At 49.2% G+C, this 22,530-nt stretch overlaps 1 protein-coding gene across 3 annotated transcripts in view; it reads right to left on the reverse strand.

The window, feature by feature from the left end:
• Positions 1-9,135: 9,135 nt before the first annotated feature.
• The window catches only part of TNRC18 (trinucleotide repeat containing 18), a 137,047-nt gene continuing 123,652 nt past the window's right edge, over positions 9,136-22,530 (reverse strand). For 2 of the 3 annotated variants that reach the window (XM_079953634.1, XM_079953632.1), the window contains 8 exons: positions 22,015-22,090; positions 20,889-20,997; positions 19,934-20,050; positions 17,870-18,037; positions 15,238-16,541; positions 13,491-13,727; positions 12,938-13,012; positions 9,136-11,526 (listed from right to left, as the gene is read on the reverse strand). In XM_079953634.1, coding sequence (XP_079809760.1) covers positions 11,320-11,526; positions 12,938-13,012; positions 13,491-13,727; positions 15,238-16,541; positions 17,870-18,037; positions 19,934-20,050; positions 20,889-20,997; positions 22,015-22,090 — 2,293 coding nt within the window. In that variant the 3' untranslated portion in view covers positions 9,136-11,319. The remainder of the gene's footprint in view (positions 11,527-12,937; positions 13,013-13,490; positions 13,728-15,237; positions 16,542-17,869; positions 18,038-19,933; positions 20,051-20,888; positions 20,998-22,014; positions 22,091-22,530) is intronic. The other variant, XM_079953633.1, reaches the window with a different exon arrangement.

Raw genomic sequence — 22,530 nt, forward strand, 5'->3', positions numbered from 1 at the left:
CTGCCGGACCGTGTTGGGAAATGCCAAACGACCATCTTCCTCGCTCCAGCTGAGAAGGGGAAGGACCAGCAGCAGGGAAGCTCTCCTGTGCAAGGCTTGTTGGAATTGGGTTGGGACCCTCAGGGGTCATCCATCCCAACCCCCTAAAATGCAGGAGCTGGAACTGAGGAGTCCCCAACAAGCGGCCATCCAAAAAAAAAAAAACCTCCACAGAAACAGAGTCCACTGCCTTCTGAAGAACTCCACTCCAGTGTCAATCAGCTCTTACTGTTTGGTGCAGGATAATTCCCCCAGGGGCCAGATCCCTGCTCCCATCTGGCCCCTTTCCTTGGTGGTAGGAGGAACACCTCCCACCCCGATGCAAGTTCTCCCGCCACCCTTGCGAGGTAGGACCCCTCGTAAGCACTGCCGCTCGCTGGGCTTGGGGGCGGCCTGGCTTCTGTGAGTTTGTGGGGAAGGGGATTCAGAAAGGGTTTGGCTTTGCCCCAAAGTGGGGAGGGGTATGGCTTTGTCTCCCCCTGACATTGGAGGGGGCTTTGACCGGGGTGGAGGCAGGAACCCTGAGGCAGCTTGTTCACACACCAGCCTTTCCTCCCTGAAGCTGATCGGTCCCGTTGTGGTAAATTTTGTCCTGTCATGAGACTTGTCCAATTGAAATTAAAATAGGCGCACTGCTTTTACGCTGCAGAGGAGAGTAAGTGTGTGGTTTGGCTTTGTCTGGATCACACTGCGCAAGGCTTCAGGGGAGCGGTTTTTTTTAATTTGAAAAATATTCAGTTCAGAATCAACAACTCCCTTCACATAGAAAGCTAGCATGTTGAAGGGCCTAGCCGGGTCTTCTCCCTGACTTGCTACCAGTGCAATTTTTCTAGAAAAAGAGGCGCTGGAACTCACCCTTGTTCTCTTATAATGGCAATGGTGCCAACCCGAGAGGGGCTGGAACTGAGTTCCAGGGAGTTCTGGATGAAAAACGGCCTTACTTGCTACCTTTCTAAGTGCAGGGCAGTTATACTGAGAATTCTAACAGGAGATTTCCCACCTCCGCAAGTTTCTAAAGCAGAGACTGCCCTGCCGGATGTATAAATTGGCTGTCATCTCTCGGTGGGCCAGAAAGGTCGCATGGATAAATTATCTGGTCCTAAGAGTTTTAGGAATCTGTACTCCAAAGTATTAAGGGATGGGAGAAGCAAGTTAGTGGTTCTGTATCTCCCCCATGCCTTTTTATTGAGGAAGCAAACAAGCTACACCCCGAAAACCTTCGGATCCTGCACCCAGGTGGACAGTTTCGTTCCCAAGGCCTCTTCTGTCCTAGTTGCAGACCCCTCTCCATAGGGCTGTCTCCAAAATGAGCTTGCCGAAAGCAGAGATGCACGAGATGTATCTCTGTACAAGTCGGGACGGATCTCCTTGCTTTGTAGAAGCACCAAACTTCTATCTCTGGGTGCAGCACCATCGTGATGGCGGTCAGCCTCTCTGAAGCCGGCTAGCTGCTAATAGTGGCTTGCTTTTCGCACCGAGAATGTCCAAGATGCAGATTGCCTTCAGCAATTGTCTTGGACATCTGGGGAAAAGTCTCCCAGTAGCTGCAGACGGAAAAAGGGGTGTGTGTGCACGGGGAGGGTTGCTCGGATATGATGTGGAGAGGAAACTGGCGGGTGGCGAAGGGTGCCGGAGGGGAAGCACCCCCTTCCCTCCCGCCCTCAAGCTGTATCCTCCCCTCGGCTGTTTTGCGGCCGTTTCGCCCACTAGGCTTCCACATTTCTGTGTCTTCTGCCAAAGGTCTGTTTTTGTCTCTTTCTCCCATATGTGCAAATCCCCCCCTCCCCGGCCCCCAAAGTCTCGCTGTCGGCCTCATTTCTGCACTCAGTGTGGCACCGGTTTTGCTAATCCGGTTAGCGTGGCACACCCTCATTGAAGCGCTGCAGACCGGACACCGTTGCCAGCTCCCCCCTCGCACCCAGCTATGTGTGTCTCTTGTTCAACACAGCCAGCCCTCCGTGGCCTGCACCCATGAGAGCCACGGGCCGGGCCAAGGAACAGGTTCTTTGAGGAGGGCAGGGCGTTGTGAAGTCTTGTGTGCGTGTGGCGTGTGCATGTGTGTTTGCTGACAAATAAAACTGTTGGGTTGGGTATGTCCCCCCCTAAAGAAAACACACTTGCAGTTCAGTTTTTCTGTCTCAAGGAGGGTTGGTGGAGCATCAAACTGGGGGTGTGCAGACTTCGTTCTTCCTGCAGAGGTGCCCTCAACACATAGGAAGTGGGGATTTGAACCCTGGTGTCACCCACATCTGACACTCTAAGCACTACCCCTCTTTGTGCAAACAACAACGACAATTTTATCATTTATATCCTGCCCATCTCGACCAACGATCCCTGTGCATTTCAAAGGCTTCTGTTGATTTTCCCCACCACCAAAGATTAATCTCCAGCCTTGTTTCTTTTCTGCAACCAGAAACCTGTGTGTTTTGTCGATTCCCCCCAGCCAGCCCCACTGCAGCACTTGAAACAAATAAACGGAAAGGAGGAGGACTCGGGCATTGATGGCAGGACTGCTGGTCTGATCCGGGCGTTTTCGTTTTCGTGGTGAAAGGCCATCGCACAGTGGTAGAGCAGACAGGACTGGCAAAGATCTCTGCCAGAAAGAAGCATCCGGGAGGTTGCTACTTTTAGGATTCTGGCGAGGGACAAGGGGCAAGACACCTGCTCTGGGTGCAGCAAAGGGCCCACGGCTGCCCCTTGCCAGCACAGGCGTTGGGTCTTGCAGGGAGCGAAGCAGGATAATTGGAGAGCCGTCAACCAAAAAGTGATTCTGAGCACCATGGGGCAGTAGCCTGACTCGGCCCCGAAAGTGGATTTTGTAAGGCTTGGCTGGATGTTGGACAGGTCATGTCAATGCCAAGGTGCTGGGGGGCAGGGACCTTGTGGCCTTACAGATCCAGCCAGCCATGCTGAGGGGGCCTGGCAGGACTCCCACGACATTGGGACATCCCCAGGTTCCCTGCCCATGTGAGAAGGCAGTTTGGGTTCAAACAGGAAGGACTGCAGCTCAGCGGCAGAGGGTCTTCCTTGCAAGCAGGTCGCAGGTAGGGTTGGGAGAGACTTATACCTGAAATCCTGGAGTTCAGACAATGCTGAGCTCGATGGACCAGGGGGGTCTGTATAAAGATTTCTATGTTCCGATGAACTACTCGGCCTGCCTCTGAATATGCAGCCCCAAGTATGCATACAGGTCGATGCAGTGCAGAGAAACAAAAAAATACATGTGCATTTTATCTGCAAGTGCCCTGGAAAGGAGCAGGCAAGGCAAAGCAAAAGTTGCGCAAATTACACACCAGACTGGCCTGCAAGGAAGAATGGAGGAGGCTGTAGCCCTTTAACCAACAGATGGCGACACTGTAGGCACCCATAGCCTAGTGGGTGCTGCTTGGGAAGAAGGTTTCGGGAACTGGGAAATTAGCCGCCACCACTCGGAGTTTGCTCGGCCGGCAGTGGAGAAAAGTCTGCTGCAGATACGGGGCAAAGGGCTTAATACAGGTGTGTGGACTCAGAAGCAGCTGCCCACCTGCCTAGCAGAGCTGGGCCTCCACCACACAGCTGCGCCAGTGGGCACTGCAGCTGGAAGGCACACCTTGGCATAATATACTCACTGATGATTCTGGTTCACTCTTCCTGTTTCGGTACTGTGATGTTTCTTGCCAAAAGCGGCAGAGCTTATGGATATCCCTTTAAAGATCGGGCGATGGTATAAGATACCCTTCGCACCTAACCCCAAACCCAAACTTGTGATGTTTCCAAAAGATTGACAAATGGAGTGGTTCAGCACCTTGAATTGGGCCCAGAAACAAACTGGCAACCAAGGCAGGTGTTTGAAAACGGAGGATATATGAACTGTAAAGGGAAGCCCAGACAGATTTATGGGACCAGTCAAAGCTTCCATGTTGTCCTCCAGGGCAGCTCCACGTTGAGCTCATTGGATTGGTGTAATCTGAAAGGTTATTGGAGCAATTTCAGGATAGGGTGAATTTCAAGGTGGGGAGGTATTCGCTGCCCCCTGCCAGCTCCTTCCTCCGAACACCTTTTATTCCCCAGGATGATGATGATGATGATGATGATGATACAAGCTTTTGAGAGTTGGGGCATATTTTGGCCAACTAAAGACAGTGGGAAGGAGGTAGGAAAGTGCCCTTGCCTGTGCTGGGCCCCGGGGGTAACCCGAGTAACGGTCCGGTCCCGAATCCAAGGGTTCCGCGAGGAGTCAGTCCGACAGGGCCCAGGCCGGACACGAGGCAGGAAACCGGGCAAGGTCAGACACAGGATCACAGGCAGATTCTGGCAAACAGCAGCATTGCTCCCGCAACCTGGGGCGGGGTCCGGCAGCCTTTTATCTCTGTCAGGGTAACGGCCGGTCCTGATTCCCCAGTGACTCACCTCCCTGTTTCGCCCAAAGGCAAGCACTCCTCCTGCAAGTACTCAGGTCTCTTCTTCTCCCAGACCTTAGTCTCTGCAGCTCGGGAGACGTGGGTGGGTTACTAGACCCAGAGGCCGCCTCAGCCTCCCCTGACCCAACTGGTAGTGGAGCAGCTGCATGTGAACGAGGTAGTCCCCGCATCTGGAGCCAGGGCAGGCTCAGGCCCCTGACTTGGCCCAGCTGGTGTTCATTGCAGGGGAACCTGTGCAGACTGCGACTCTTCAGAATCAGGCCCCAGACTAGGTTCAGATGCCGCCTGAGGTAAAGGATCCCATTTAGACTGAGACTCGTCTGGCTCCGAGTCCCAGGCCATCACATTATTATTATTATTATTATTATTATTATTATTATTATTTATTTGTACCCCGCCCATCTGGCTGGGTTTCCCCAGCCACTCTGGGCGGCTTCCAACAAAGATGAAAAGTACACTAAAATGTCACATATTAAAAACTTCCCTGAACAGGGCTGCCTTCAGATGTCTTCTGAATGTCAGGTAGTTGTTTATCGCTTTGACATCCGATGGGAGGGCGTTCCACAGGGCGGGCGCCACTACCGAGAAGGCCCTCTGCATGGTTCCCTGTAGCTTTGCTTCTCGCAGTGAGGGAACCGCCAGAAGGCCCTTGGAGCTGGACCTCAGTGTCCGGGCAGAACGATGGGGGAGGAGACGCTCCTTCAGGTATACTGGACCGAGGCCGTTTAGGGCTTTAAAGGTCAGCACCAACACTTTGAATTGTGCTCGGAAACGCACTGGGAGCCAATGTAGGTCTTTCAAGACATTGCCTTTTGCATCTCTCCTTGAAATTTGCTTTCGCCCCTCCAAATAGCCAACATTACCCCCACTCCCAGCCTGGCTTCCCCACTTGGAAAAAGGGGGTCGCTGCAGAAAACAAGGTGGCGTTGCCCCAGTGGGCTAGATTGTGAACAGATGAAGCAGGCAGCTTGCAGCAGACATGGTGTGGCTCAAACGCTCATGCTGGGAGCACATTTTGCGGGAACTGCCAGGGTGAACTGTGGGGTTTCTCCACACCCCACACCCCCCACTGTGGAGAGGTGGCCTTTTATTCCTTCCTTCCAGGCTGCTTGGGTCATTTGCACTGTAACCCTTAGCGGGGTGGGTGGAGGTATGGGGGGGAAGCAGGCTGAGGGCCAGCCAGGCCTCTGAACACAACAGCCCCAGCCAGGATGAAAAAGGGACAGGACTCATTTCATGTCTAGAAACTCTGGATTCTCTACTTGGCCACTCTCAGGGCAAACAGGGCTGTGAGGCAGGAGGGCACATGCGCCAGGCCATCATACGGCTAGGAATTCATGGCTCCTTTGGCCCAAAGCTCTGCTGATGGTGACAGCAGCAAAACAACAAACCTCTGGTTAGGTGAAGCACAGTCAATAAACACACAAGGCGTAAGCGGGTGTACTTTTGAATAAATAAGGTATACCATTCATTGTATCAAATTGTAGATTTCAACGGAAGTCTCATAAAAACGAAAAAAGCAGAAGAGCCAGTGGATGAGTTCATGCATAAGGTCCATACATGTATAAGTGTCTATCCCACCTGTCTGTTCATAGAGCCCAATAATCCACATGAAGGGTTGTTACATTTCCACAGAATCCTTTCAGAGAGTCTAAAATATTAGCCTTGTTTCACCATCCTAGGCTTCATCAGTAGTACAGGCTCATATGTAATGTTACAGGATAGTGGATCTTATAGCATAGTACAGTGGTACCTCGGGTTGCGAACGGGATCCGTTCCGGAGGCTCGTTCTCAACATGAGCAGAACGCAACCCGCGTCTGCGTGTGCACGGGTCACGATTTGCCGCTTCTGCACATGACGTCATTTTTGTGCATCTGCACATGTCCGAGCGGTGAAACCTGGAAGTAACCCTTTCCGGTACTTCCGGGTCGCAGCGGGACACAACCTGAAAACGCACAACTTGAAGCAAACGGAACATGAGGTATGGCTGTGGGGTTGCAGTGTAACATTACATATGAGCCTGTACTATTGATAATAATAATAATAATAATAATTTATTATTTGTACCCCGCCCATCTGGCTGGGTTTCCCCAGCCACTCTGGGCGGCTTCCATAAGCCTAGCATAGTGAAACAAGGCTAATATTCTGGAAATCCTTGTCTTAGACTTTGTGAAAGGATTCTGTGGAACTGTAACAACTCTTCATGTGGATCATTGGGCTCTATGAACAGACAGGTGGAATAGACACTTATACATGTACGGACCTTATGCATGAACTGATCCACTGGGTCTTCTGCTTTTTTCGTTCAACTTTATGAAACTGATGGTGGCGGCAGTGCACAACCTCTGGAACTCCTTGCCACAAGAGGCAGCGATGATCACCAACCTGGATGGCGTTAAAAGAGGGCTGGGCATGGAGAAGAGGACTCTGACCGGCTACTAGCCACGAGGGCTCCAGAGCCAGACATGCTTCCAAATCCCACAAGAGGGGGGAGGCTCTTGCACTCAGATCCCGCAGGCACAAAGAAAACAGGATGCTGTTAGTTCTGCAGCAGCCAAGCCATCACTAGCTCAGAACGGAAGGAGGCAGGAAAAGCGGGAGTGGAGAGATACCACCCTTTGTAAGTGTGGGATGTGATCCAAGGCAGTCAAGTACAACATTCCTTGTTTTCCTAGAGTGGACACGTGAGGGAATGTTTGGTCCAGCCAGTCAAAACTTCCTGTTCCTCCTGGCTGGAGCATCCTTCCTCTTGCATGTGATAGGTGGGCGTGACCTAACCTGTCCAGGTAACATGTGAGGATACCCAGAGCTTACAGGGTTAACAGCTCAAGGGAAAGAACGTCCTGTCACTGGGATGTGTTCGCATACGGGTGTTGTACAGTGGTGCCCCGCAAGACGAATGCCTCGCAAGACGAAAAACCCGCTAGACGAAAGGGTTTTCCGCTTTGGAGGTGCTTCGCAAGACGAATTTCCCTATGGGCTTGCTTCGCAAGACGAAAATGTCTTGCGAGTTTTTCCGACTCCCCCCCCCCCCTTTTTCTAAGCCGCTAAGCCGCTTATCCGCTAAGCCGCTAAAAGCCGCTAATAGCGCTAATCCGCTAATGGGCTTGCTTCGCAAGACGAAAAAACCGCTAGACGAAGAGACTCGCGGAACGGATTCTTTTCGTCTTGCGAGGCACCACTGTACTTTGTTATGTGAACGGTTTTACTTTCTGTTTTGGCTGTGACAGGAGAAGCATCATGCCTTCGCTATCTCCTGGTTGTTGTTTTGCTGCTGTACAATAAAGCTTCGTTGAATAGAAGCAGCTGTTGTACAAGAGTTTTACTGCATGGCTGAGATTCCTTCCACACAGGCACCGCTGCGCAAGATACTCTGCTCTAGCCGGGAGAAGCAGGTTGGCACAGTGGAAGCGGACTGGACGCCACAACAGTCCCGCTGCTCGCAGCCGAGACGGATGCTCAACGGAACAGGTTATGGAGGCCCAAGTTGCGTGTGCCCAAGTTCTGAATGCTCAACGGAACGTAACAAAAGGATGAGTTACACAGCAACCTCCCTCTCTCTTTTTTTTTTTTTTTGACTACCTTCTTCATTTGACCAGCTTTTAGCTAGGGCTGCTCTACCAGCTCTCAGCTAGCAGAAGCACTGGGATTATTCCCCCATATGGGGTAGACCCACATGTACATCTTTGTAACTAAGTCTGCCTTCCGGAATCCAACTGTGAACTGATGTAAGTAAACTTCTTTTATTGACTTTGAATAAGATTGCCGCGTCTTTTTTCTTTTAAGAGGGATTCAGGGGAATTTACCAGGAACGTAAATTCTGAGACAGACTGAATTGTAGAATAGTGAGAGGCTCACACAAGCCTGCAACCAGCTATCTGCTGTGGATGTAAAAAGGGGGAATGTAAACTCTGCTACTTAAAGGACCTTGCTAGTGCAAGTTAGGAAGGATATGAATAAACAATATATCCTCTTCTGCTACCCTGAACGTTCCCACAATAAGAACGTAACAGCCCTGGTGGATGCGGCCACTGCCCAGCATCCTGTTTTCACAGAGGTCAACCGGCTGCCCCAAAGGGATGCCAGCAGGCAGGATCCTGGCATAGGAGCAGTCTCCCCTCCTGCAGTTTCCAGGAGCTGGTCTTCAGAAGAGTTTACTGCTGCCAGCTATAGAGGGAGAGCATTCCCATTGTGGCACCACTGAGAGGTTTCTGTCGTGTCCTTGGGACCGTGTGGGTGTTTGGGATCCTGTTCCCCCCTGCTCCAAACCCAACTCCTTCCACCCTCTCCGCAGGGGTTTTTAACGGACCTCTTTCTCAGTGTGGGGCAGCCACCTCCACGAGCCTTCCGCCCCATCTTAACAGCTCCTTCGGCTTCAGCAAATACAGGATCACACCCTAATCATTTATTTTTTTAAAAGGGAGGGGGGAAACCAAGACGACAAAAGAAAGGCAGAGCTCGGGTTGTTTTTTTGTTTTGTTTTTCAATTGCTTTTTTTATGAAAAAGGATCGCACATAATTCGGCAACAAACAGAATGCAAAAAAGGGGGGGTGCGAATTGAAAACATAAAACAACAGGGGGGGAGAAAGGGACAAAAAACCTGGCTCCTTTCCTCTCGATTGTCTGCAAAATATCCTTGTGTTCCATAGAAGGCAATGGGCAGTTAAGTGCTTTCTATTTAACATTCACATAAATTCTCTCTTTCTCTCTCTCTCTTTCTTTCTCTCTCTCTCTCTGCATCTCTCTTCAAACATCTGCTCACGCAAGGTTTGCTTCCACAGATACAGTACGCAGTTCGTGTGTAAGCAACGTTTTGGATCTCCTGTTTCCCCTGTGTTCTCTTCTCTCTCTCTCTTTTTTTACAGTCACAATCCAACGGGAAATAAAAAATAAGACTCTAAATGTCAGACTGTGTTTTGCTTTTATAATTTCATAATTTTTTTTCACAGTTTTTTTTAAAAAAAGTTTATATATTTATATATATTTATATATTTATACTTTATATTTATAATTAAAAAGTTGAATCCATTTTTGCTTCTTCTCTCCCCCCCCCCTTTTCCTTTCTCTGTTTTTAAAGTTTTGTTTTCTTTTCTTTAAAGAGCTTATAATACAGGGATGGTTTATGTGTGTGAGTGAGTGAGTGTGAAAGGGGCACATTACGAGTCTTTTGGTACGTTAAAACTGTACAGAGTGACTGATGTTGCTTTTAGAAATATTATCCACCAAAGTCTTCGGAAAGCCGGGAGAAGGCAGGCAGTACAGCACCACTGTGGTTCTTTAAAAGGAGGGGATTGCAAAATTTGGGGAGATGGGATGGCGCCTCTCTCCGCGGCTACAGGTCTGTGGTATTTCTCTTTGTACCAGGTAGTTTTTAAAAAAATACATCTGTCCGAGTTAAGTGAAGTAACTCCCCTCTGTAGTGTTCGAACTGTACACTCTGTTCAGGGCAGAAACAATCGTGGTGTCTTGGGCTTGTAGTGTGTGAGGTTTCTTAAGTGCAAAAACACTGTGTCGTCATTCGAGTCCTCTGCCTCTGTCCCTCAAAACCAACCTACTCTCTGGTCGTCCCTACTTAAAGTGGGCTTTTTACCCTGCAAAGTCCAGAGCTGTTGACCCAGAAAGGGAGGTGGAAAATGGCAGAGATCCAGGGGCGAAGTAATGGACACTCACAAACTTTGGGGGAGGAAAACAATCTGATTCGGCGTGTGCTGGGTCTGCACTTAGCTCAGCGCAGGATCCCGCCATCCTGCAGGGGGTGGGAGGGAGGAAATGTGAGGTTTCTGCAAGTGCCAGTCTCCTCCTTGCCCTTCGTAAATAGTGCCAAGGGGGGGGGGCACAGAGAAGTGGGGTGGGAAGCGAGCTGAGGCATCTCGTTCTGTGTGGACATCTTCAGAAGGCAGCTCGCCGGGTCCAGAAGACGTAAAAAAGAAAAGAAAAATAGGAGGAGGAAAAAGTGTTTTTCTGGGTTCCTGAAGAGGCAGCAGCAAATTGACCAGCAGCAAAACACGATTCTTCTCCTCCCAAACTGTGTAATATTATTTAGAGAATATCTGATGTTTCCAAGAAGGACTGGGCGACTTACATTCAACTAACAAGAGGAAGGGAAATGCTGTTGGTTGGAGAAGTGGGGCTGGCCCAAAAATAGAGGGGGGGTTTCTCCCCATGCTGTGAAAATGGTTCAGCACCTTATCTCCTCGCCCGTCCGCTCGGCTCCTCGTAACCTAAGAGGGATGTTGGCCCACAGTTCTTTGCGCCCAAGCGACCCCCTGCCCCTCTTGCGACCGGAGATTTCAGGGCTGCTCCCCTGCATCAGTTCCCTGCTAGAGAGCGGAGAGGAGGTCCTTTGAGGAGAGAGAGTCAACAATGAAGTGTTCCTTAACTGGCAGTCAACGCACGGTTTGCCCCCTCCCTGCCCTGGCAAAAGTTGGCTGGAGAGGGAAGGTGGGACGGGTCGCCTTGGAATCGGAAAGTCCAGAAAAAAACATGACCAGTGTCCTGAAATATCCTATGGAAGTCTGAACCCGAGGGAAAAGTTCAGGGGTTGTGGCCACAAAGCCAAGGGGCAGAATCCGATCTGCCGTTTCTCCTCCTGCAAATCTGTTCCCTTCTTCTACAGGAGAGACAAGCGGTTGGATCTCAGCTGATTTCGGGAAATCCCTTTGGGCAAGGCAAACCTCTTTCGTTTTACGGAACCTGTCTTGTCGCAACGCGGCTGGGCGCTTAAACAATCATGCTGTCGTTGGAAACAGGCACATTAACTTCTCTTCTGCCCCACTCTGCTCCCTCCCCCCCCCTCGGACAGGGGTGGGTGGGCTGTATTGATCCGAATGCTTTGGAACTGTCGGGGTGCCTCCCGGAATTCCCTTTCCCAGAAGCGGTTAGCAGATGACCGGCACCCCGTCCGTGTTGAAGATCATGCCCGTGGTGGGCTCGTACGTCCCCGCTAGGTAGTAGAGGTCCTCGCTGTCGTGGTACTTCTTGGTCTTCAACATCTGCTCGTACTCCTCCAGGTCGACCACCAGACATTTGTGCGAGATGGTCTGGACGTCGTTCTCGTCCACGTGCGAGGACTGGTACAGCGCTCGCTGGGGGAGGAATGGAAAAGGGGGAGAGAGAGAGAAGAGAGAGGAGTTAGCAGGCAGTTTGGAACATACCTCTGGGCTGCAGGTACCCAAAGCCAAAGCTTTGAAGAAGGGGGGGGGGAGATACCAGAACCGGTCCACCTATTGGACAAAATGAGCCAATGGCCTCAGGCAGTGGGAGGCTCACTCCCCTCTTGGTGGCGGCAGGGAATCTTGGCTTCTTTTGGTCCCTTAGGTCTCTGAAGTACCTATCCTGCATAGGACTGGCAGGAGATGCCAGACAGCCACACTAAGAGAAATGGTGGGCAGGACAAGGCCCTTCTCACAGTGGCCATAGATAGTTTAACAGTTTTCATCTGGTGCCTAAAGATATTGCTGTTGTTGTTGTTATATTGAAGGAGCGTCTCCACCCCCATCAGTCAGCCCGGACACTGAGGTCCTTCTGGCGGTTCCCTCCCTGCGAGAAGCCAAGTTACAGGGAACCAGGCAGAGGGCCTTCTCGGTAGTGGCACCCACCCTGTGGAACGCCCTCCCATCAGATGACAAGGAACAACTATCTGACTTTTAGAAGACATCTGAAGGCAGCCCTGTTTAGGGAAGTTCTTAATGTTTGATGTTTTATCGTGTTTGAATATTTTGTTGGGAGTCGCCCAGAATGGCTGGGGAAACCTAGCCAGACTGGTGGGGTAGAAATAATTTATTTTTTTATTTTTATTTTTATTTTTATTTTTATTTTTATTTTTATTTTTATTTTTATTTTTATTTTTATTTTTATTTTTATTTTTATTTTTATTTTTAAACTGATATACTGCCCTATACCTGGAGGTCTCGGGGTGGTTCACAGAATAAGAAGTATTCATGTGGGAGACCCTTTTCATTTTGGTGGTAATGCAGTTTGAAACTCTAGCCTGCACCAGTTGGGTAATGTAATAAAGGCACCAGGTGAGCCTCCCCAGGGAGAGCATTCTGCAAATGAAGAGCCGCCCCAGAGGAAAGCTGCCCCCCCCCAGCAATCTTCAGGAAGGAGCACAGCTCTGCGAGGAGTCAAGAGACCCTGGAACACGTCCCAGAGACCAGTTTCAACCATCCACACCAGCTGCCTTCTCTTACAGCCAGATGGGCAGGGTATAAATTCTTCATCAGCCAGTGTGGTGTAGTGGTTAAGAGCGGTGGACTCATAATCTGGGGAACCGGGTTCGCGTCTCCGCTCCTCCACATGCAGCTGCTGGGTGACCTTGGGCCAGTCACACTTCTCTGAAGTCTCTCAGCCCCACTCACCTCACAGAGTGTTTGTTGTGGGGGAGGAAGGGAAAGGAGAATGTTAGCCGCTTTGAGACTCCTTAGGGTAGTGATAAAGCGGGATATCAAATCCAAACTCTTCTTCATCATCATCATTATTATTATTATTACACACCTCCATGAAGTCCTTCCTCTGGCTGGATGCCTGGAGAGCGGTCGAAAGGCTCCTGCTGGATTTCTGATCCCAGCGCTGGCACCAAGCAGAGTGATGGGGCGGTTGGGGTTGGCGAGGAGAGGGGAGGAACAAGAAAGGAAAAGCGAGATTAGGAGGCGAAGCCCAGAACTGTTCAAATCATTTTAACATTTCCCTCCCCCTCTTTCTGCGGTTCCTTAAAAGTTATTTTTTTAAATATCTTTTGCATATCCAAATCCATTTAGTTTTCTTGCTCATTTATCTGCTTTAAATATATACTCTTACATAACTGCAGGTTATTACAACAATCCTACCAATGTTGTTTTTATCTGTTTGCAATTGATGTGTGAATATTCAATACACCATTCGTTTATAAAAAGTCTGTTATCTTGATTTCTTATTCTTCCAGTAAGTTTCGCTCCAGGCTGATATATAGAGACCTCCACCCATCGAGCAAACGCTCTGGCGATTCTTGGCTCATTTCTCAAGGAATCCTCGGTTGATGCTGCTGTGAGAACATGCCTGGATCTCCTACCTTGCCTTCGTTGAGCTTCTTGCCAGGGTTGGTTTCTTCCGGGTGGTAAAACCATTTCACTCGGACAACCATGTTGTTCCCCCAGGATTCCCACATGCTCTGGATGCGGCCGATGTAGGGCAGGTTGGGGCGGCCGGCTGACAGGAAGACGGCGCAGTCTCCAATGCGGATGATCTCCTTTCCGCGGACAATGGCCTTGTAGAAGAGCTTCCGGGCTTTCCCCTTCATCCCACGCCTCTGTGGAATCGAGAGAGAGCAGAGTGGCGTGAGCTCAGAGTCTCTACACATGTTTTTTTTAGTGTATGTGTTCGGGTTCATTGATAGCTTAAGGATGTAAAAATGAGTACAGCGGTACCTCTGGATGTGAACAGGATCCGTTCCGGAGCCCCGTTCGCACCCTGAAGTGAACGTAACATGCATCTGCGTGTCTGCACGTGCGCGGGTCGCGTTTTACCGCTTCTGCGCATGCATGAGCGGCGAAACCCAGAAGTAACGTGCTCGGTTACTTCTGGGTCGCCGCGGAGTGTAACTCAAAAATATTCATCCCAAAGCTACTTCAACCTGAGGTATGACTGTACTTCAAATTGTAAAACAGAAAATTTAATATATATTAAATTTTCTGCTTTACAATTTAAAGTACAGTGGATGCTCGGGTTGCGAACATGATCTGTGCGGGAGGCACGTTCACAACCTGCAGCATTTGCAACCTGCAGCACTGCGTCTCAGCATGCGCAGGTTGCGATTCGGCGCTTCTGTGCATGCACAAAGTGTGATTTAGCGCTTCTGTGCATGCGCAACCGCAGAAACCCAGAAGTAACCTGTTCTGGTACTTCCGGGTTTCAGTGCGTCCATAACCTGAAAAAACGCAACCTGAAGTGTCTTTAACCCGAGGTATGACTGTACTCATTTTTACATCCTTAAGCTATCAACGACTTCCGTTCTTCTCCTTCCATGGTTCATTTTGCATATCATAAATTCCTGCATATTTTACAGAAACGATACCATTCAGTATTCCATTATTACATCCATCATAACTTATTTACACTGAGGTCCAGCTCCGAGAGCCTTCTGGCAGTTCCCTCCCTGCGAGAAGGTTACAGGGAACCAGGCAGAGGGCCTTCTCGGGGGGTGGTGCCCGCCCTGTGGAATGCCCTCCCATCAGATGTCAAGGAAATAAACAACTATGTGACTTTTAGAAGACATCTAAAGGCAGCCCTGTTTAGGGAAGTTTTTAATGACTGGTGTTTTAATGTATTTTTAATCTTTTTCAGAAGCCGTCCAGAGTGGCTGGGGAAACCCATGCAGGTGGGCAGGGTATAAGTAATAAAATTATTATTATTATTATTATTATTATTATTATTATTATTATCAATGACAAGTTGGAACGCCCTGTGGAACGCCCTCCCATCAGATGTCAAGGAAATAAACAACTATCTGACTTTTAGAAGACACTGGAAGGGAAGTTTTTAAAGTTTTATGTTTTATTCTGTTTTTAATACTCTGTTGGGAGTCAGCCAGAGTGGCTGGGGAAATCCAGTCAGATGGGCAGGATATAAATAATATATTGTTGTTGTTGTTGTTGTTGTTATTCGCCAAGGCTGTATTTACATTCAATCACATCCTGTGTCATGCAACCTTTGTAATGTGGGCTAAGATAACACCCCTGAGAAAGTGGGGGAGGGGGCAAAAGGTCCCAGCCGAAGACGCAGAGATAAAAGGAAAGACCCTCCCGGCAGGAGGAGCTGACCTGAGTGGGCTTCCCAAACCACTTCCAGAGCTGCCTCGCAGGCAGGAAGGCCGCAATCTTGGGCCGGTTCTCCACGGAGGGCAGCCTCTGCCGCTTGGCCAGCTCCTTGGTGGTGGGCAAGTGGATCCCCTCGCGCTTCTTGGGGCGGGTCTTGCCCCCCGCCTGCTGTTGCTGCTGCTGCTGTTTCTGCACCACTTGCTGCTCTTCCTTGGGGCTCTGGGGGTTTGTGGCCGAGCGAGACTTCCCCGCTTGCTTGGCCGCCTTGGCGGGGAGGGTCTGCTGGGCGGACGAGGCCCTCGCCTGGGAGTCAGCCACCTCGTCGTCCGAGCTGCAGGAGGAGTCTTCGTCTGTGGCGGAGGAAGACGACGACGAAGAGGAGGAAGAGCTGGAGCTGGAGGATGAGGAGGAAGAAGTGGAGGACGAGGACGAGGAAGAGGAAGAGCTGGAGCTGCTGGAAGAAGAAGAGGACGAGGAGTTGGAGGAAGAGACAGGCGTGGAGGCCCGTGAGCTGGTCGAGCTGCTGTCGGGGGCTCCCCCTCCGTTCTTCTCCGCCTCCTCCTCCCCTTCCGAATCGGAGCTGCTGCCGCTGCTGTTGCTTTCCGACTCGTCTCCTGCCGGCCCAGCCTGTGCCTTGTCCTCTTGTTGCTTCACAGAGTTCTCTCCGGAGCCAGCAATCTTCCCCCCAAAGTTCGGGGCCAGAGATTCGCCGCCAGCCCCCTTGGCCCTGGACACTTTCTGCCTCTTGGTGTCGGCCACGGGGGTGTAGCTCAGTCCCAGGATGCTTTTGGTCTCCCTCCTGCCAGCCAGGCTGGAGCTGCCCAGCATCCGCATGGCCTCCTTCGTCTTCTTGGTTTTGGGAGACATCACTCCTTCGTGGTCCAGCTTGATGAGGATATCACTGTCGGGGATCTTCCTCTGGGCTTTGGCCGCCGAACCAAACTCTGGTGACTCCTCTGCAGATTTCTCCTTCTTGGACCGGGCTTTGCCAGAGGAGGTGTCCGAAGAGCTGAAGGCCCCCAGGGCGCCCGGGATCTCGGTATAGGGCTCGTCCCCCCGGGTTTTGCTGAATGCCGGAGGCTGGAAGGTGGGCTGGGCCGGGCCAGGCATCTTGGAGGAGAGCTTCACTTTGCCGCCTTTGCTGTGACGTTTTTCTTCTGTCTGGGAGGAGGTCCTGGCAGGGATCTGCTGCGCTTTCTTTGAGCCTTTTGCACTTTGCTTGCTAAGGCAAACGGGCTTCTCCAGCACGAGGGATGGGCTTGTTGAAGCTTCCCCCTGGCTTGCTTCTTCCTTGAGGATGGCATCTTCTGGAAAGCAGAAAAAGTAAAATTAAAACATTTTTGGGGGAAATGGTCTTGGCCCAAGGCCAGAGCGCCTCTGCTCTGGATCCTGGGAGGATGTTGTCAAACAATGAGGCAGGCTTCTCCAGCTCCCCCAGCCCCCAACCTGGTACCCTTCCGATCATTGTTGGGACTCCAGCTCTCCCATAGTGCTCCAGCCACTGGCCGTGCTATGGCTACGGCTGATGGGCATCATAGCCCAGCAAAAGATCTGGAGAACATCTGGATTGGAGAAGGCAGAGCTGAAGACCCAGGCACAGAAAGAGGTGAGTGAACAGACCTCTCTTTCAAAGTACTAAAATCCAAATAGTGTTACAAAGGATGCAGAAGCTGACATGTATAACGAACACGTTAACTCCGTTATCTGCATATATTATGATGTGGTGTTTGGCAGTGCCCTTCCAAGATTCATCTTTGAAGTGCAGTTCAGTTGACTGTCATACACACAGAGAGGTGTAGAGATGCCCAGGTACATACGGAAGAAAATCCTAGTTGATTTAATCATTTGAATACAACAATAGTTTTGAAGGAGAAAAATGCTCCCTCGCTATGCTTTTAGATGGCATGACTATTTATGCTTTCTGCAGACACTCTTCCAATGCTCTTCCAAGGTAGCCTCTGCCATTTACAGTTCTGTTAAAAACAATCAGCTGTGTTGTCTGATTAACTGGAGGTGCCTTTTCAGTCAATCGAAAGCTTTTTAACACGCCAACCTAGACGATCAGAAATTTTTGCTATTATTATTACATTTCTGTCCCGCCTTTTTCCCAGTCCAGTCTAGGACTCAAGGCAGCTTAGGACACATTGAAACAACATAAATAAAATAAAAAAGCTAAAAACAGATGCAATGTAATCATTTAAAAGCAATTAAATAGAATTAAAACAATATAAAAGCTTATATCTTAAAATAGAGGCAGTAAAAGCAGCTCCAAAGGCCTTTCCTTAAGAAACAGCTCCTGAAGGCATGTTGGAATAAAACAGTCTTCACCTCCCGGCGGAAGGACAATGAAGAGGGAGCCAGTCTGGTTTCCCTAGGCTGGGAGTTCCAAAGTTCCCAGCTACGGAGAGGGCAGCATGCAGAATGTCCCAGGTTCAGTTCCCAAAGGCATCTTCAAGGAGCAGGTGATGGGAAAGAAATCCTTCTCTCTCTGTTTCTGACCCTGGAGAACCACTGGCAGCTCCTGTCTCCAACTCCCATTGGCCTGGGCTAGACTAACCTGGCCTAAGGCCGTTTCCTGCATTCCCGTGTTTTGCCCTCAGTATTTCCACCCGCTAAAGAAGCTGCTGCCTCGTACCAGCTTTCTGTTTGGTGCTTGGTTTTCTCCCACGCCCTTTGCCTTTGGAGGCCGCTGGCTCCTCGGACCCCGTGCCACTGCCCTCCTTCCCTTCCCCGGTTTCCTTGCTGGACTTGCGGCTACGGCGTTTTGTGCTGGGCACCAGGAGGGCGGGAGAAGGCTCAGCACCTGAAAGAGACCAACAGCTATTCTTGCCATGCACTGCAAAGACACACAAACAGAGGCACACACTCCACTCCCCCCCCCCCAGCTCAACAAGGGTTTATTCAAACTGAGACTCCCACCTGCGGAGGGAATGCAGGCAAGTGTTCAATGTGGGGCAGCCAGCAGCTCAGAACCTGAATGGAGACCCACAAGTTCTGGGGTTCCATTTATTAAGGGATTACAGAGCAAAACATCCCTGGACCTCCAATGCGGACCTTATTAGGCTTATGTGATAGGCCTGCTAAGGACCCGAAAGACCAGAAATTGACTCCCCAGCTTTGATTAGCAGCCCAGCCCATGTTAGCCAAATTCTGGAAGAAATTTAGATTTTTATAATTTGGGTTGCTGGTAAGCAAAGAGTTTGGAGAGTGGCTTTCTTTGAGAAGTGAACCTGTAAGATGAGAATGCAAAGAGGTCAAAGAAAGCGCAAGCCTTTGGTTGATTTACACCTTATGCCCTTATAAAATGTGTTTTTTTGTATGGGGGGGGGAGATATTGAGTTGTTTCATTTTTATTTTGTATTTTGTGGTTTTATATCTTGATTTCATTCCGTGAACCGCCCTGGGACCCCCGGGTAAAGGGCGGTATATAAATTCAATAAGAAAAAGAGTAAGAAAATCCATTTGTGGAGATCCTTTATTGAATATGTGAATGTGCAAACCACTAAAAGACGAGCTCCAACCCAATTCAAATCTGGTTCTTTTAGGCATGATGGGTGTATGAATTTGAATCATTGAGCTGGGAGGGAACCCCAAATGTTATCTAGTCTAACCCTGCAATGTAGGAATAACACATATTGAATCCCTTTTCTTCACTCTGTTCCTGCTGCAATCAGGTACTATGAATATGCTTTGAATGTGCTGATGACATAAAGCTTTCTTGGGGAGGCAAAGTGAATGCTTTTTTGGGGGGGACACAAGGGGATCGTATGTTTCTGGGTTCCCATTACCAGCCTACTGTGGGGAAATGAGGTGAATCAGGAGGGAAAGGGGAACTGGGCTTCTGTCCTGTTGTGGGGCAGTGAGGAGGGCTGAGAGAGATGGGCTCTCAAACTTCTCTTCTAAGTAATAATAATAATATACTATTTATACCGAGCCCATCTGGCTGGGTCTCCCCAGCCACCCTGGGCAGCTTCCAACCAAGTATTAAAATACTGTGGTCTGTTAAACATTAAAAGCTTCCCTAAACAGGGCTGCCCTCGGATGTCTTCTATGAGTCTGGTAGTTGTTCCTCTCTTTGACATCTGGAGAGAGGGCATTCCACAAGGCGGGCGCCACCACCGAGAAGGCCCTCTGCCTGGTTCCCTGTAGGCTTCTCGCAGGGAGGGAACCGCCAGAAGGCCCTCGGCGCTGGACCTCAGTGTCTGGGTTGAACGATGGGGGTGGAGACGCTCCTTCAGGTATACTGGACCGAGACTGTTTAGGGCTTTCAAGGTCAGCACCAACATTTTGAATTGTGCTTGGAAACGTACTGGGAGCCAGTGTAGGTCTTTCAGGACCGGTGTTATGTGGTCTCGGTGGCCGCTCCCAGTTACCAGTCTAGCTGCCACATTCTGGATTAGTTGTAGTTTCCAGGTCACCTTCAAAGGTAGCCCCACATAGAGCGCATGGCAGTAGTCCAAGCGGGAGAGAACTAGAGCATGCACTACTCTGGCGAGAAAGTCTGCTGGCAGGGAGGGTCTCATTCTGTGTACCAGATGGAGCTGGTAAACAGATGCCCTGGACACAGAATTAACCTGCGCCTCCATGGACAGCTGTGAGTCCAAAATGACTCCCAGGCTGCACACCTGGTCCTTCAGGGGCACAGTTGCCCCATTCAGGACCAGGGAATCCTATTCTGCAACAGAAGGGCCAAACTCACACTGGATCTTGTAATCTGGCGGAAGGAGCCGGATGTGGGACAAGGGAATCCGGCCGGTGTCGCCATCATCGAACTCCACTGTTATCAGATCCCCATCTTCCTCCTGATCATGAGCCCCTTTGGATAGAAAAGGAAATGATTGTCGTCAGAACACACACACCTTCTGACTGCTAAGTTCACTCTGCAGTCTTGGGTGAGGCACTTCGCGGAAACCTTCTTGAAAGTCCATTGCATTAAGTGGATCACAAATATCTACATGCTTTCTGACACTTCCAATGGACATTCCCTTGCAGAAGCCATGCTGGTTCTGCTTCAACAAGGCTTGTTCTTCTACAATGATTTACCCTTAACAATCCTCCCCATTTTCCTGGAACTGACGTTAACCTAGCCAGCCTGTAATTTCCAGTCCATGCCCCCACTTCCCAGATCCCTTTTCTAAAAGCAATTGGTGTTACATTGGCTACTTTCCAGTTCTGTTATGGAGACTGAGGTCCAAGTTTTTTTTAAAAAAAAAATGCTTAACCAATCACTTAACAAACATGGATACATATGCTATAATGTTATTGTTTTAGCTAAATAAATTGTTTAAATTGTTACTAATGATTATTTTTTCTCCTTCCGATAAAGAACAGCAGAAAAGTTGTTCAAATATAAACAGTTAACTTATTAAACCTCACAATAATTTCATAACTATCGGCCTATGTATTTCTAATAGTATAACCAAATCAGTAGTTTTTGATATAACTGTAAAAACTACTCTCAAAATTTATTATTCCAAAAATGAAACCTTCATCTGGTTGTAAATATTAAGATTATACCAGCAAGGATGAGTCGTTCTGCTAAAAAAAAGAAAAAAAAATTAAATCAAGTCTTACTGACTAGTGATTTAAATCAAATCCACCTTGCTTTAGAGCACCTTTGACTCCCTCGTCATCTGACTGAATTACGGTCTCACCTCGTACAACTGTCCCTGGGTAGAGGCAACGATACTGCTGGCTCCAGTAGGCGGCGATTCGTGTGCCTTCCGGAAGGAATCGCACCGAAGGAGGTTTCACATCAATGATCTGTGCAGAAGAAAGCATCTGTTAACTCTTGCTTTTTGCCCTGTGTGGTAGGTCAGGGGTGAGCAAAAGGTAGATCAGGGTGGCAACACGAGAACAGGGCCTTTTCAGTGGTGGCTCCTGTTTGTGCAATGCTCTCTCCCCAGAGGCTCACTTGGCACCATCATTACATGTCTTTAGACGCCAGGCAGATACATTCCTCTACAATAAAGCCTATGGCTCTTAACTACCTTTTATCCTTTCAATGTTTCTGGGGCGGGGGGAGTTCCTCATTTTTAACTGAATTTATCTGGTTGTATTTTGTACTGTTAAGTCACTTGGGGACTTTTTGTATTTGTAGAAAGCAACTAAGAAATCTAATAAATAAGAATAAAAGCCGGAGCTCCACCAACACCAGCCCGTGTCTTGTGAAGGAAGAAGTCAAATTACTGACTAAGGAAGTCAGATTATCCTCCACCAGGGCCAGGGCCTTTTCAGTGATGGCTCCAACCTGGTGGAATGCTCTGTCTCATGAGACCAGGGCCCTTCAGGATTTAAGCTCCTTCCGCAGGGCCTGTAAGACAGAGCTATTCCACCTGGCTTTCAATCTGAACTTAGCCTGATCTTTTATTCCTCTTCCTTCCCTTTTTATGACGATTACCGACTCTGGGATCCCACAGCTAATTCTCCCCTGGTCTCCTCACTGGCCCAAATAGGACTAATTTAGCCAGCTAGCTCTGGTGATCATCTGATGTTTATTGGATGGATTTTCCCCCAAATAGATTTTTGAATTCTGAATTTATTGTTATTCACATTTTATACGGTTTTTTGTTGCATCAATTAAGTGTTTTAAATTTGTTGTTAGCTGCCCTGAGCCCAGTTTTCTGAACCGGGAAGGGCGGGGTATAAATTAATTATTATTATTATTATTATTATTATTATTATTATTATTATTATTCCCCTCCCTCCTCTTCCCACCTCCTTTTCCCAAAGGCAACATGGAGCGTCCGTCTTCCTAGAAAACTAAGGGGTCCCACTTACTGCTTCCTGCAGTAGCTGTTCCAGACAATAAATGTGGGGTCGGTTTCCTCGCTCTCCTTCCACCACGACTCGGTATCTGAAACGCACAAACCCAAAAAGCAACAGTGAAGGAGGAGGAAGAGGAGGAGGCGAAGAAATGTCGAGAAGTCAAAACAAAACCATCAGAGAGAGATTTTTGATGCCCAAGAACGCTTTGCAAGCCGGATTCCTTGGGAAACAATTGCTTCGGGCCGATCTGTGCAGAATGGCAATTCAAGCCACCCAATTTCCAGTTGCAGGAGGAGATATTTATCAAGCTGGAAATATTTGCAGCATGGTTCGTTGTTTTTAAGCCAGAGATTATGGGCGGAGATAAACAAAAAAAAGCTGTATTTTGGCCCCAAAGTCAGAAGCAGTGGATATTTAGCGGCACTCCCCTGGTTGATAATTAGAAACAGATAGAAATAGACCCAAAACTACAAAGCTAGATCTTTTTAAAAGTAATAAAAAAATTAAGAGCCAGAGGCTGTCATGGCA

This window comes from Podarcis cretensis, assembly GCF_951804945.1.
Source record: "Podarcis cretensis genome assembly, chromosome: 14".
NCBI classification, from domain to species: Eukaryota; Metazoa; Chordata; class Lepidosauria; order Squamata; family Lacertidae; genus Podarcis; species Podarcis cretensis.